The sequence below is a fragment of the Lissotriton helveticus genome, chromosome 8, assembly GCF_964261635.1.
Source record: "Lissotriton helveticus chromosome 8, aLisHel1.1, whole genome shotgun sequence".
In the NCBI taxonomy this organism is placed as follows: Eukaryota; Metazoa; Chordata; class Amphibia; order Caudata; family Salamandridae; genus Lissotriton; species Lissotriton helveticus.
Window position 1 is genome coordinate 743,479,433 of NC_136069.1, and position 16,582 is coordinate 743,496,014.

Below are 16,582 nucleotides of genomic sequence, written 5' to 3' on the forward strand. Positions count from 1 at the left end.
CCTAAGTAGGCCTGTACAGGTGCCAACCACTGCGGATACTTGAGAGGCCATGGACAGGTCTGAGTCAATTTTCAGCCCTAGGCTTTTTACCACTGTCCCTGGAGTTGGTACCTCCCCCAGTTCGGGGGGGCCAAAAAAGCTCACACCACGGGCTGTTTTGAGATGCGATGATGAGCACCTCGGTTCTATCAGGGTTGACCTTCAGGAGATTGTTTGCCATCCAGTTAACCGTGAATCTCAGAAGATTTTTTACCCGGTCTTGTGCTTGGCTAGTGTTGTCCAGCTGGACCAACAGTTGAGTGTCATCCGCATAGTTAAAAACTTGGCAGTTTCTATGTGTTAGCTCTTCCACTAAGGGTTGCAAATAGATATTAAATAAAAGAGGGGATAATGCTGAGCCCTGGGGCACACCACACGTTACTGGGCTGGCCGATGATAGTTGATCTCCCATTTGCACTCTCTGGGTCCGACCGGTTAAAAAGGAGTTTAGCCATTTAAAAGCTTGCCCCTTTATCCCCAGATTCGACACACGGTTCAGCAGAATGGAATGGCTGACCGTGTCGAATGCTGCTGACAGATCTAAGAGAATCAGGGCGCAAGGCTGTTTATGGTCAGCCCTGAATCGCAAGTCGTCAACAACAGAGGCCATCACCAGGTCAGTGCTGTGGTGTGCCCTAAAGCCTCCCTGTCTAGGGTGGAGTAGTTCATGATCTTCCAGAAAAGTGGCCAAAGTGGTCAAAACCTGTTTTCCAGGATTTTAGCCAGAAATGGAAGTTGAGAGATGGGCCTGAAGTTTTTTTAGAACTTTTGTATCAACCCCTACTTTATTCAAGAGGGGGATAACCCTAGCTTCCTTCAGATTCGCAGGCAGGTACCCTGAGTCTAGTGACTCATTAAGTAGATCCAGGAGTTGCTTTTCCAAACCCAGCAGGGCCATTTGAAATATCCTCGGCGGACACGGGTCCATCCTAGAGCCCGATTTAGTCTGGTTGGCTATTGCCGCCAGACACGTAACGTCCATGTGGGGAAAGCTATTCAAATTCAAATTCCCGCTCTTGCCAGAAGGGCTGGGCGGGTCTACAACACTGAGATCAGTCGAGGTTGTAGTGATGTCCATGATAATGTCCCGGACTTTCTGAAGGAAGAACTCCTGAAAGGTATCACAGTTTGGGAGGTCGATTGAAGCAACTCTGCCCCCCCTCTGTGTGAGTTCCTTCAAGATGGCAAAGGTCTCTTTTTGTTTATTACCGGCCTTGCCAATTCTATCCTCATAGAAAGCTGCCTTCCTTAGTAGGATATCTGATTTGTACTTGACCAGGAGGGTCTTATAAGACTCAAGGTCCGTAGAATTATAATTGAGTCTCCACTTCCTCTCGGCTTGACGGAGGAGTTGTTTTTTTCCTCTTAAAGTAGCATCAAACCAAGGGGCTCCTTTCCCTTTCACTTTAGCTCTCTCAGTCCGTTCCGGGGCTAGTGCATCAATTGCGACCAGAAGCCGAGATGTAAAAGCTGCACTTTTTTGGTCTAGATTACCCTCACATATGGATGGAACGGGGATTGAATTAAGCGTGGAAACCAAGGATTCAGCTACTATTGACTTCCAGGCTCTGACCTTCTTCCATAGGGGCACGGTCGATACAGGAGGACCGTCACACGGTACCCAACATTTTATCAAGGAGTGGTCCGACCACACGCAAGGACTGATATTAGTAATCTCCAACCGGGGTATAGAAGACCAAATCAGATCCAGAGTGTGGTTCCTGACATGAGTGGGGCCATTTACCAATTGCAAGAGGTCCAAGGAGGTCAAATTTGTTTCACACGTAGCCTCTACAGAATCTCTGGGTAACTTATCCCAGTGATAATTAAAATCCCCCACCACCAAAAGGTATTTATATCTTGATCCAAGATCAGTTAGGAGCTCCAGAAAAACATCATTAAAATCTGGGGAAGGTTTAGGCGGGCGGTAGACTACCATCATTACGATGCAAGAAGATTTCAGGAAGACTTTTATTCCCAGTAACTCTGCGCTATCGCAGTTTTCTGCCATGATTTGAGTCACCATAAGAGTCTTTTTAAATATGGCCGCGACTCCCCCACCCCTAGTATCCCCGGGTCTGTTATGCCATACCGCATCAAAATCCATTGGCAATGCTGCCAGGATATCTGAGGTGGATGTATCCCCCAACCATGTTTCCGTGAGAGCTAAGATGTCAATATCCCCATCAAGGAGCAGGGAGAACACTTCAAGATGGTGTTTATGCAGGGACCGCGTATGGAGTACTGCTACCTTCAGGTCATGTATCGTATTCACCTGAGGGAATCTCTGGGCCAGTCCAATATCATTCCCCTCCAGACTATGATCCCTCAATAACGATTCCTCTAATAACTTTGCTTGTATACTTCCTCCTAACACCTCATTGCCTAATTTTAGTGCTAGGAGTGTCTCAACAGAGTATATATATTGTTGCGCAGGGGTCCTGGCCCCTGGGTCTGGCCTGGTGCGGACGGGCACAGACTGGCTTGCCTCTGGCGCGCCACCGGCGTGCCTGCTGCGCGCGCGCGCTGCGCGCTTGCACTCCTGCCATTTAAATAATGTTGAGCAGGATTCCCTGCAGCGCTAAAACGCTAACCAAGATGGCGTCTTGGAAGCGTGCATCGGTCCCTGATCCCACACCCAAGATGGCGGTCAGGCGAGGCGAGGACGTGAAGGCTCACCAAAAGGGTGAGTTGTGCAATAAAGTTTTATGTGCAGACAATGCGGAGTTCCCTGGGATAGTCGCTATGTTGGGCATCCGTTTTTAAAATTTTAATTCCCAGCAAGTCAAAATATTCAGGACGAACAAATTTCCACAGGCAAGCAAGTTAAAATATTAAAAACGAACAATTACAACGGACAAAGTGCAAAGTGCTAGGTCAACGTTCCAATCGGCAAAGCGTTTCAGTGCCTCAGCGTGTTTCTATTCTAGTGTCTGCGCGCTTGCACTCCTGCCGTTTAAATAATGTTGGGCAGAATTCCCTGCAGCGCTAAAACGCTAACCAAGATGGCATCTTGGAAGCGTGCATCGGTCCCTGATCCCACACCCAAGATGGTGGCCGGGTGAGGCGAGGAAGTGAAGGCTCACCAAAATGGTGAGTTGTGCAATAAAGTTTTATGTGCAGGCAATGCGGAGTTCCCTGGGATAGTAGCTATGTTGGGCACCCGTTTTAAAAATTTAAATTCCCAGCAAGTTAAAATATTCAGGACAAACAATTTTCCACAGGCAAGCAAGTTAAAATATTAAAAACGAACAATTACAACAGACAAAGTGCAAAGTGCTAGGTCAACGTTCCAATCGGCAAAGCGTTTCAGTGCCTCAGTTTCTATTTTATCTTTATTTAGGGAGGGCCAATTTTGAGGAATACTCCGGCAACTCCAACACATGCAACACTATAATAAATAGGTTGTCTTTGTGACCCCTTTTATCATAGGTGAGTCCTTGTTTTTATGAGAGGAGCATGCCTCATATGTGAACAGCATGTTCATTGTTTTTGTGCAAATATTTAAAATGTGTGCCTTTGCCTTGTAGATACTATCTACGCTCTACTTCATACATTTGATTGATTGTATATTGTGAGAAATTAATCATTGACGTTAAAGTGTGTGTCGTGTATCATTCATAGATGACCACATAGATTGGTGTATCCCTAAACTTTACATTTTGTGAAAGTGTGCTAATATTTAGGCAATAACTCAATATCTCTCTATCTTCTGATAGATTCCCATGACACAGTTCTCTTCCATTGGCTATTTATGCTATTTCAAACAAGAGACGACTTCTTTTGGGTCTCACTATAATTTGATTTGGTGAGGTTTTTTCCCTTAGTCCTCTTATTTAGAGGTTACTAATGGGTAAACAAGTAAATAGACAACCACAAGGATCGTGTGATATATGCACATAAAAAAATTCAGAAAAATATATTCAATACATTTGGGTTAGGAATTATTATGTATAGCTGCTATTATAGGTAGATTAATTCAGTAGCGGGGGATTGAAAGAAAAGTGACCTCAAAAGAACAGTTAATGTTACTTTTCTAGAGAATGTGTTCAAAACATAGAATGCTTTTATGTACTCATAATTTTGATAATAAATGTTCCGTATTGTTATTTAAATAAATTGAAAGAATTTCTGTACTGAAGGCGAAGAACGATCAAACTTTTTGCCGAAATGCTGCATCGACAATCTCTCTGTTTTTAATGTGACATTTTTAAAAACGTATTTGTTTTTGTTTTTTGAAATAATTAAATGATACCAATGTGCTTAGGAAATCACTGTTTTGAAATACACTGGTGACCATATGAATTTGCACTTCATGAATTAGCACTTAAATAATTTCAAAACAATTTGTTTATGTTTTTAGAATGATTTTAGATAAATAATTACAATTTGAGTACATTATTGATTCTTGAGCAATGATTGTTACACAACTCAGCAACTTGAAAATTATTATTTTTTTCCTGTATGTTATAAGATTAGGAAGATCTGTTTGTGATACAGCCAGTACCTATACCACATGATCCAAATTGTAGGTGGGTTTTAATATCTACTCGTATATGCATCTTGTTTATATTCGTAAAAAATGTTTCCTTTGTGTTTCACAGACTGGTCCCTTTTCCAAGCATCAGGGTACCTCCCTTCTGTCGTTGAAAATTCCCAGGGCAAATCCTACACCCAACCCACCACTGGCAGTCAACCCATCACTGTGTGTGGCCTTTGGCTGCACCCTGTTAGGGGTTGGCTGCAGGGCTTAGCCTGGGGCCAAGCCTTGTACCCCACCTGCAGCTGTTGAGGGTTGGGAGGTTGGGCAAAGGGGCTGGCACCGGGCGCATACAGCTGACACTGATGTTACAATATAAAATATACAATCTACAAGGTGCTATTTTAAGTAAAGTAGACCTACAGACTTTCTCAAAGGGTCAGAACACTAAATTAAAAAAATGCACCTATTGGTTTTCTGACGGGGTCAACATATTAAAAAACAAAGCACACCTATTGGCTTTGTCCAATAATTAACAAACATTATAATCAAATGTATATTTCAATAATGCACACACTGCAATGTTCAATAAAAGTGAGAGTTAAATATAGCGTATTTAAAAATAAAATCAACATATCTACGAGTATTTTTTAAAACATTTTAAAGCTACAAAGTGCAGCCATAGAACCATCCACAATGGGGGCCCTGCTCCCCAGCTGAGAAGCATGGAGCTCCAGTTAGGAGTGCTTTAAAAAAAATATGGTAAGCTCTCCCGGGGCCATGGATTTAACTATCCAGGAGACTTACTATTTTTTGGGGGCTCTGAAAGGGGGACAATGCACCCCCTCACTTGTAAATTACTATCCTCGGGATGGGGTCACCAGTTCTTCTGGAAGGCCCAAAGAGAGAGTGTGCTCGTTCCCCTCCCCTTTTTCAAATTACCAGCCAAGGGGAATGTGGCACACCGGTTCTGTTTAAGGCTCAAAAGGGGGGCGCATGCCCCTTTGCTTTAAAAATAAATCCGGGCTGTGGCATGGGGTCCCCATGTAAAAGGTTAAATGATGGGGACTGCACATCCCACTCTTCTCCATAATATTAGCTAGGGCTCCCTGGCGGATCACGTACCCAAGCCCTATTTAAGACTCAATGAGGCTGGCCCCATGTCCCCCTCCCCATCTTTCATTCATATAGCCCACCCTCGGGCTCTGGCCCACCCCAGGTGAGTTTTTTTTTTAGCACAGGAACCCATGCTTTTTTCTACGTTTGCTGCAGATCCACTGCAAATTTGTGTCAAATTTAAACAAAATATGTTTTTGGCTTGGGTGAGTCCTTCTGGGACCCCATCACCAGGCCTAATGGAGTATGGTATACTTACCCTTCCCTCATATCTTTATCAAGGTTTTTTCAAGGCAAGGGACTAAGTACTGATTCCTAAGATGGCTGCTGCCATATTGTTTTTCATAGTCTTGAAGTCTGCCAAACCCCCGGATCCCTCACAGTGTAAACTATACCAAGTTTTTGAGGCTTAATATCTCAAAAACTGCTGAACGAATTTATATCAAATAACAAAAAGCACACTTTCAGGGCCCTTTTCTCGGCCCAGCTTGATGGCTTACCCCAAAACTTTCCAAGATGGAGCTCAGCTGGAATAGTTTTTTTTTCAAGTTTTGTGAAGAATCATCAATAGGCACCAAAGTTATTAGCAAACCAAACAATGCATTTTCTATGGAAACGTGGTTCTAACTATAACTAACCATGTAAATGCACCCTTATTGTTGACAAATTGATGGAATTATATTGTCCATGGTCATTCATTAATTTACCGTAATGGTTAGTCAATTGATGATGAATGAATGCACCCCTTGCTTGTTATAGTATTTAAGTACCACTCAAGCATTTGCTCCTCACATACATAGGATAATTTAAGTCTAACTATGGCAATTCAATCCATTTACCGTCTCACGTTGGTTATTTATTTTATGTTGTGATGATGATATGTGTTGCATCTCCTTCGGGAGTTGATTTTAGGGCTATATTTCATCCAACAAAATCAATATTTCATTTTATTTATTGGCAACAGCTGATCTATAGAAGAGTCGCAAATTGATTTTGGTGCAGGAATTTGATTTATTGCAAACAAAACTCATTATTGCTATTAACCTATTTACATCTGATACATTATGCGAGATAGGATGATTGAAGAGTGTATTCAGGCATGAATTTTTCACAATTAAATACTATTTATTAAAGTACTTTTCAGTTGTTTATTTGAAATACTAATGCTTTCATGACCACATTATTCCTCATCCAACTAGTGCATCAATAGAATGAAAAGACATGCTGGATTACTCACTGTCCTTTTGATGCCAACGCACTGCATGCAAATGTATCCCACAGAAGTGAAACAGGAACTCATGCTCTGAATGAGGAACATGACCTTGAAGTAAAGGCATGAGGTTTTTTCCATCAATTATCCTGTTTCAACAGAAGTAGACAATATTTGGTTATGGTGGAGTCATTGTTATAGATACACTTTACAAATGATCAGTACTGCAGTTTAAAATAAGGTTTGCTATTGAGAACATGCATTTTTCAAAGTTCACTCGAGGAACCAGGCTTTTCAAAATGTATTAAAGCCTTGTACCCAGTTCCATGTATTCAGTCGCCTTAGTGCAATGGAATATCAATATACAAAAATTATTAAAATTGTATGTAGGAAAGTAGGATCAGCTTTCATGGTTACCCCCAGTTTTTGCGGGTGTTATACTGTTTTATGACTAATATGGCGGGGATAGTGCTAATCAGGACCCCTATCACAGTACTCTCTCCCTAAATTTGACTATGGTAATTACTTTGGTACCTTCCAAATTGGCTATTGGTGTACCCTTCCAAGTCCTTAGTATGTGGTACTAAGGTACCCAGGGCATAGGTACACCAGGGGTCTCCTATGAGCTGCAGCGTGTATTATGCCACACATGATAGACCACTCAAACTATAACTACAGGCCTGCAATTGCAGCCTGTGTGAGCTGGTGCTAGCACCATCCACAACAGATATACGCTTTCTTTTATCTGAAGTCACTGCACTTAAAACCTTTAAGTCACACCTAAGGCAGGCCTTTCAATCCTGAAGGCAGGGTGCTAGGCTATAAGTGTAAGGGTACCCAGCATGAGCAGGTCACCCCCCTACAACAAACCCTTGGGTTGATTCTCCAGGCTTTGTAAGTGCAGGCAGCCTTTTTATGCATCTAGTGGACATCAGGCCAATTATGAGATGTCTAACTATATATTGGCTGCACTGTGTTGACTTGCCAATGCCAAGGCTTGTTGACTCTCTTCACCAGAGATCTTCAGGCAACAAGAAGCTCCAGTCTCCAGCATTTCGTTCTGCCAAGATCTTCGTCCTCACTGCATCCTCTGCACTGTGGGCCTGCAGCTTTAGTGAGCTGGTCGAGGTCCTTCTAGGACTCCTGTGTCTTTGACCTGTGAGTCCTCTTGAGGGTCTTCATTGGCTTCAGTGGGATCCCCTGCTTTCTCAGGGCCTGCTCTGACTCTCCTGCATTTGTGGAGTCCCCTGGACCTTTCTGGTCCTGACACTGCACCTTCTTCTTTCTTCAGGCATGTTATTGCTGCCAAGGCTTGTTGGTGCTGGTGCTGGACACCAACCCCCTGGTTCTCAACTGCCAACATCTCATGAACAGCTCGTGGTCTTCCACAGTATCGCCTGGTCCTCACAGCTGCAGCAACAAGGTCACCATCAACTCTCTTGCATCTTCCATCATCAGTGGTCATTCAACTTCCATGCCTCATGGTCACTCCCGAGTGGCATAGGCGCTGTACCCTCTGCTTGCAGGTACTTCTTTTCAAAAATCCATGCTTGGATTCCACTGGACTCTTTCACCTTCTTCTCCAGCGGCATCTTCACTGAAGTCCTCCATTGTGGTGTACAGCAGTTTCAGACATCACTTCGCACCAATGCACCCAGCTTTTCTGGTGCAGGTATCCTAGTTCCTGGAGTAGGCACGGGTGGGGTGACTCTCTAACCTTCCATCTTTTACAGGGTTTCTTCAGGGTCCACTGGGAAAGGTCCTTCTTCAAACCGGCAACAACCATTTCTTTATTTACTTGCATTGAGAATGCAGCTGTGTTACCACTCTTCACACAGCCTCCGTAGGTTCCTGGGTACTTACCTAGGGTCCCCAGCTCTTCTGACTTTTCTGGGTCAATTTTCAACTTCTGTCGCAGTTTGAATTCCACTTCTTTAGTATATGGTTTGGTCTTCCCCTGGAGACCACTGTGTATTTGTGCTTACTTACCTGTTTCCTTTTGGAATATTGTGTGTATTGTGTTCATACTCTGGGTATCAAATCTACAAATGTGTCAGTGAGTGTGTTTAATAAATATAACTATTTTTATAACTAGATTGTGTGGTTCTTTTTCATTTAACCTACACTATGATTAGTTCTGGTAAATCAAGCTGCTTAACACTTCCTTTGGACTAAGACTGAAGGCTGCTCTTCACAGTAACCACTTAGAGATTAGTGGAGGGTGTTTCCCTTAAATATGTGAGCACCATATACTAAGACAGCCTCCTACATTGGTGTGCAGAGGTTTGGATTTAAACCTGCACTGTTTTACCAGCTAATCAAGGCATGGGTTACATAAAAAACCATCACTAGCATTAGGCAGATATAAAAATATTGTTTTAGGCAAGTAACTTCTACTGCACTTTTAGATTGATTGTTAAGTGCCTAGCACACCCCTTTCTCCAATCTTTGGAAGGTTAGTTTTCACTAGGGTAGGTAGGATCAACACAACACTACACCTAGTCACCATGTTTTTAATTATGGAACCCAGTGGGTCCCAACCCTATAGATACAGTGGTCCCCAGTTCAAGGAACTGAGGACCCTGTGTACCTCTACACAGTTAAAGACAGGAAGTAACCCACCACTAAGCTCCTCTTAGAGATGCTTATGCTAGTTGGCCTCCAGAACCCTGATCGATCAGAAGAGCAGGACCTTAATTCTGAGCATGATCAGGAGGAGTCTGATGACTCCACCCTGGTAAACTCTGATCCCCCAGGGAATAATCAGGATAGTACAGAGGGTGTCCCTACAGGTAGGCCCACCTTTGTTCTTCCTAGGAGGGTACAGAGGAGGCAGGGGTGGTCTAGGCCCTCCTTTACTCATTTGTAATTTCACTGCTTCTGGTATTTCCATTTGGAACTCCATCTCCAGCAGGAGGGAGGACTCTTTAGAAGGAGAATACCACCCGATCAAACTTGGGAGAGTTAGACTCCAGCTCAAGCAAGAATAGTTGGCCCTTGGTAAAGAGACCCTGGAGGTTCAGAGGGCTAGGATGAATTTGGGACTAGAGTCCCATGGTGGCAGCACTGGTGTACCTAGAGTCAGGGAATCATCCTTTGATACTAGGAACCTGAGCAGGATAGTCCCAACTTACCAGGAGGGGGGTGATATCCTTAAAATTATCACTGCTTTAGAGAGGGCCTGTAAAGTATAGAAGGTCCCTCAAAGGCAGTGGGCATCTATCCTGTGGCTCTCCTTTTCTAACAAAGGTCGAGACAAGCTCCTCACTGTTAGAGAAGAGGATGCTGATAATTACTCAGTCTTAAAGAGTGCCGTCATAGATGTGTTTGGCTTAACTACTGCACAGTACAGAGTTAAATTTAGGGAGACACAGAAGGCACACACTCAAGACTGGGTTGGGTTCTTAGACAATGCTATTAAGGCTATGAAAGGGTGGCTTCATGGAAGCAAGGTCCAGGACTATGCGGAATTGTGCAATTTGCTGATGAAATAGCACATCCTTAATAATTGATCAGAATCTACAACTGCATCAGTACCTGGTGAGCTCTGATCTGACCTCTCCCCAAGAATTGGGAAGGAAGGTAGACAAATGGGTCCGCACCAGGGTTAAGCAGAAAAACCATGGTGGTGGAGGTGACTAGAAGAAGCAAGATGCTTCTAAGGCCCCAGAGAAGGGTGGGTAGAAGGGTAAAGATAACAAGGAGTCTTCCCAAGGTCCCCAGAAACCTGCCTCTGAGGGTGATTCCCTGAACTTCAACAACACGAAAAAGAAACATTATTGCTACCTATGTAAGGAGAAAGACCATAGGCCAAGGGATGTTCATTGTCCTAAGGCTAGTACCAAGGAAGCTACTACCACTGCCCCTTAGGCAACGAGTCCCCTCGCACCAGTACAAGAGTAGTACGACTCCTAAGGGATTGGTAGGGTTAACCTTGGGTTTTGAAGTAGGTGTAGGTTCTGGCCTAGTCAGAACACCGACTCAGGCGATCCTTGTCTGTGACAGAGGCATGGATCTTGCCACTATACTTGTAAGTCCCACTAACTTTGGCAAGTACAGGCAACAGGCTTTGATTAATGGAAAAGAAGCAAGGCTTACAGGGACACGGGCAAGTGTCACAATGGTGACAGAAAAACGTGTGGCCCCTGAACAGATCTCACTTAGTCATCTGTACCAAGTGATCAGCACCAGCAAATGTTAGGACTTATCACTCCTTGGCAGTTGTGAATCTCGGTTGGGGAGGGGTAACTGGCCCTGAAAGAGTTGTGGTTTCTCCAGACCTACCAGTAGATTGCCAGTTGGGCAATGATTTAAAAGCTTCAGCCTGGTCTGAAGTAGAGTTCAAGACACATGCACAGATTATGGGAATCTCTGCCACTGCAATTGCTGTCAGCAGGTCTCAGGCCAAACAGCTAAGCACTGAGGGAGCACCGGCTCCTGAAGAAATGGACCAGCTGGCTCCTAAGAGAAGGTGCAGGAAGGGTGTATCCTCCTCCCAAACTCCCAGTGAGAGTCAGTATTGTGAGGGAGCTGATCTCAGTCCCTGTGAAGGAAATGCTACAGAGGAACTTGACCTTACCAGGCAGAGTTCTTGGGGGGCAGTGGGCCCATCCAGGGCTGATTCGACTTTGGAGCGAAAATCCTGCCCCTCTCTTGAACAGCTCAGACAGCAAGCTGCTGCTGAGGAATCAGGGAATGTCAGTGGGTCTCAGAGAATTTATTGGGAAGATGGGCTCCTGTTGTCTGAGTGTAGAGACCCCAAACCTGATGCCACAAGAAGGTTGGTAATACCTCAGAGGTTCAGGGGTTTTCTTCTATCCCTTGCACATGACATTCCCTTGTAGGACATCTTTGGCAAAGCAATACTTGGGACAGGCTCGTCCCTCATTTTCCCATGCCCCATATGTCTGAAGACACCAAGGAGTTTTGTCATTCCTGTGTCACCTGCTATGCTAATGGTAAGTCAAATGGCACTATGAAGGCCCCCTTAATTCCACTTTCAGTGGTTGGAGTTCCTTTTGAGAGGGTAGGAATAGACTCTGTTGGTCCCTTAAACCCTCCAACAGCATCTGGACACAGTTACATCCTAGTGGTGGTGGACCGTACCACTACGTATCCAGAGGCTATTCCCCTTAGGACCACTGCCGCTTCTGTAGTAACTTGTGCCCTTCTGGGAGTCTTTTCCAGAGTGGCTTTGCCTAAGGAGGTCTTAACAGACAGAGGTACAAACTTCATCTCTAGTGATATTACTGCAATGTGTAAAGTGTGTGGGTAAACTACAAGTTTACCACACTCTACCAATCACAGTGCAATGGGCTTGTCGAAAGGTTCAACAAGTCCCTCAAGGGTATGCTCATGGGGCTCCCAGAAAAGCCCAGGCAAAAATGGGATGTCTAACTACCCTGCCTTCTCTTTGCCTACAGAGAGGCTCTACAGAAGGGGTTTGGCTACAGCCCATTTGAACTTTTGTTTGGACATCGAGTTAGGGGTCCATTGTGTCTGGTTACAGAGGGCTGGGAGCAGCCTCTCAAACCTCCTAAACAGGCTATTGTGGACTATGTCCTTGGCCTGCTTCACGTATGGCTGAGTACATGAAGAAGGCCAGCAAAAGTTCAGCCAGGAGCTTCAGAAAGCTTTTCATGACCAAAAGACTGTACTGACTGTGTACCAGCCAGGAAAGAAAGTGTGCGTGTTGGAGCCTGTGGCCCCGGCATCTCTTTAGGACAAGTGGAGCGGCCCACACACCATTCTTGCGTAAAATGGTGAGGTCACCTATTTGGTTTACCTAGGTACTCTTAGAAGTCCCCAAAGGGTACTTTATGTACCGCCTAAAGCATTTTGTTTTCCCTGACATGAGCTTTCTAATGTCCACTGTTGAGGCACAGTAGGAAGAGAGAGACCCTTTCCCTGATCTCTTGTCTCATGACCCTGTTGATGGGTCAGCTGATGGAGTAGCCTTAGCAGGCAGCCTCACTGACCAGCAGTAACCTCATTGCAGGAAAGTCCTCAATCAGTTTAGCACATATTTTCTCTGACTCTTAGTCAAACCACCTTGTGTACCCATCAATTGGACAGATGTGACAGTGTGCCTGTGAAGAATAACATTTCCAGACAGCCTGACCATGTCAGAGATTGCATCAGGACTGAAGTCCAAAAAATGTGGAGTTGGGGGTGATTGAGCCTTCAGATAGCCCTTGGGCTAGTCCAGTAGTTCTTGTGCCAAAACCTCACAATAAAGATGGTAAGAGAGATACAAGGTTGTGTGTAGACTACAGAGGCCTCAATGCAGTCACATGGACTGATGCCCGTCCAATTCCAAGGGCAGGCGAGATTATAGATACGTTGGCCTCACCAAGTATCTTAGTACATTTGACCTGACAGCTGGCTACCGGCAAATCAGACTCTGAGGATGCCTAGCCAAAAACAGCATTTTCAATCCCAGTGGGCATTATCAATTTATTGTAATACCTTTTGGTCTGAAAAATGTACCTGCTACATTTCAGAGGGGGCTGAACAAAGTTCTCACCGGTCTGGAAGCCTGTAGCGTAGCATGTCTAGATGATATTGCTGTCTTTAGTTCCACCTGGGAGGATCACCTGGTCCACCTCAGACATGGTCTGGAGGCCTTGCAAAAGGCAAGCCTTACTATCAAGGCCACAAAGTGGAAGATAGGGCAGAGCAAGGTTGTATACTTGGGTCACCTGGTAGGTTGATGCCCTGTTCAACCATTGGAGAGCAAAATCCAGACCATAATGGACTGGGTTGCTCTCCCACTACCTAGACTCGGGTCAGAGCTTTCTTGGGTCTGACTGGGTACTGCGGGAAGTTTGTTAAGGGATATGGGTCCATTGTGACTTCCCTTAATGATCTCACCTCCAAAAGGATGCCTAAAAAAGTTCAGTGAACAGTTAGCTGTCAGAAGGCATTTGATGACTTGAAGCAGCCATGTGGACAGATCCCATTCTGCAAATATCTGATTACTTCAAAACCTTCATTGTCCAGGCAGATGCTTCTGAGATAGGGGTAGAAGCTGTTTTGTCAAAACTTAATGCACTGGACCAGGATCATGCAGTAGCTTTTATAAGCAGACGGTTGACCTCCAGGCAGAAATATTGATCAGCTATTGAGAGGGAGGACTTTGCTGGGGTTTGGGCCTTGAAGAAGTTTAGGCCACACATGTTTGGTACTCACGTCATTGTTCAGACAGACAATAAGCCCATCTTTTGGATTAAACAGATGAAGGGTAAAAATCCTAAACATTTGAGGTGGTTAATTTCCCTACAGGGGATGAACTTTTCTGTGGACACCGACCTTGGAATAACCATGCCAACGCAGATGGACTCTCCAGATATTTCCACTTTCAAAATGGAGACTAAATTTTGCAAGGTCAGTCTTATCTCCTTTCTTTTGGGAGGCATGGGTTGTGTAGGAATCTTGGATTTGCTTTCATGGGAACCCCCACTTTTTGCTGGCGTTAGTCTGTTTTTTACTAGTGTGACAGGGATCCTGCTAATCAGGACCCCAGTCACTGTGCTCTCTCCCTAAATGTGGTTATGGTAAACACTTTGGAACCTTCCCAATTGGATTCTGGTGTACCCTTCTAAGTTCCCAGTGTATGCTACTAAGGTACCCAGGGCATAGGTAAACTAGGGGTCTCCCATGGGCTGCAACATGCATTATGTCACCCATGAGAGACCACTCAAACTGTGACTACAGGCCTGCCCTTGGAGCCTGTGTGAGCTGGTGCGAGCACCACTCACAACGGATATAGTTTTTCTTATATCTGAGGTCACTGCACTTAAAACCTATGAGTCACCCCTAAGACTTTCAATCCTGAATGCAGGATGCTAGGTTCTAAGTGTGAGGGTGCCCTGCATGAGAAGAACACCCCCTACAAACCCCAGAGTCAATTCTCCAGGCATTGTAAGTGCAGTCATCATATCCCAACACTGATTCCAGTGTTGGATTTAGGTCCCATGTACTGGGGGCTACCTTAGGGACCCCCGTGGTATTCCCAGTACCAGCATTTCAGGGTCTAACAGCAAGCTAATGCTGCTGCAGACCACCGATGTGTTTCTGCCCTCCTTCTGCTGAGCTGAGCTCTGGGAGGAGAAGGTAGATCAATAAGTTTCCTGTCACAGGGAGGTGTGACCATCTCCCAGACAGGACTTAGTGTATTGGGCTGGGGTGGGGGCACTCACCAGCACCATCAGTCTGCTTTGAAGGGCACATTTGGTGCCCTCCCTGCATACCCCAGTTTAGAAACAGTTCAGGGAGATGTTGGCTCCCACTCTGGTGCAATACTAGACAAAGGGCATGGGAGTATCCTCCCCTCTTTCCAGCCCCTCCTCTGGGAGAAATCCCTGAATCGTCCCAACCCTTTCCCTACGGTACTTAAGGGCTTACCTGTGTGTGGCTCTTCAGAATCATAGCAGGACAGGATTCAGATCCAAAACCACTTCTACTTCTACCATCTGGGCACTTTAGACTTCGCTTTCGGAACCAAGACTGCATCAAGGAAGAATCCTGCTGCTCCTGGTCTCGTCATCATTGCGAGTCTTCTGCATCGTCTGTGCCTGTACTTTATCCAGGGTCTTCTCCAGACCTGTGGGCATCAAGGACATTCAAAGTATTCTCCCTTGGAGTGAAGGAGTCACTTTCCTGCATCTGCTGCTCCTGACGTCCCACAGACTTTGAACGGCAATACAAGTGACAGTTCTGCAACTCCCTCGAGACCTACACTGTCTTATCAGCAAGTTTGAAGCCGGTATCCCTCATTGGAACAGCTGGAACAGCATCCCTGTGCACCAGGTTGACTTGCCAATGCTATGACTTGTTGACTCTGTCCTTTAGGGATCTTTTGGGCTACAAGAAGTCCATCAACTGTTGTTTTGCACTTCTCACCCGAGTGGGATGGGTATGATCAGACGTGAGTCCCATGCTCTCCACACCACTGGAGTCAAGCTATCCTGGCTGAAGACGGCTGATAGCCAGAAACCGGTCCTAGGATGCTTGATTCCGGTCCAGGAAAGACATGGCTTGGCAGTTCGGGCTGGACTGTTCCCATGAGGCACCGGGTCAAGGCTGATTTGCATATGGCCATGTCTGAACTGGGGTGGTGTGGAGTGCAAAAAAACGATGGATTTAGGCCCAGATCTCTGTACTGGGGTGAATGTATGACATTGTTCTGCATTCTGTCCATCAACTGTTGTTCTACAAGAAGCTCCAGCCTCCAACATCTCTTCCTACCAAGATGTTTGTCCTCACAACATCCTCTGCACTGTGGGACTGCATCATTGGTGAGCTGCTCATGGTCTTTGTGCGACTTCTGTGCCTTGGCATATGTTTTTTTTTAATGTCTTCTTTGGCTTCAGTGGGCTCCCCTGCTTGCTTGGAGCCTGCTGTGACTCTCCTGCATTTGTGGAGTCCCCTGGACCTTGCTGGTCCTGACACTGCACCTTCTTTGTGTTACCATGTCTGTTGCTGCTGTCAAGGCTTGCTGATGCTCCTACCATACACCGACCCCCAGGTTCTCGACTTCTGATGTGGGAAAGCATGCAAACAGCTCCTGGTCTTCCATAGCATTATCTGGTCCACATTGAAATTTTTACAGCTGTAGTGACAAGGGCACCGTTAACTCTCCTGTATCTTCTGTCATGATCATTGGTCTTCCGTGCCTCCTGTTTACTCCCAAGTGACAGACTCTGTCCTCTCCGCTTGCAGGTACTTCTCTTCAA

General features: G+C 45.3%; 1 protein-coding gene across 3 annotated transcripts in view; it reads right to left on the reverse strand.

Annotated features, from left to right (window-relative positions):
- Window positions 1-16,582, reverse strand: part of LOC144771763 (arylsulfatase D-like) — a 713,936-nt gene that overhangs the window by 38,448 nt on the left and 658,906 nt on the right. For all 3 annotated transcript variants that reach the window (XM_078656059.1, XM_078656058.1, XM_078656061.1), the window contains exon 9: window positions 6,873-6,994. In XM_078656059.1, coding sequence (XP_078512185.1) covers window positions 6,873-6,994 — 122 coding nt within the window. The remainder of the gene's footprint in view (window positions 1-6,872; window positions 6,995-16,582) is intronic.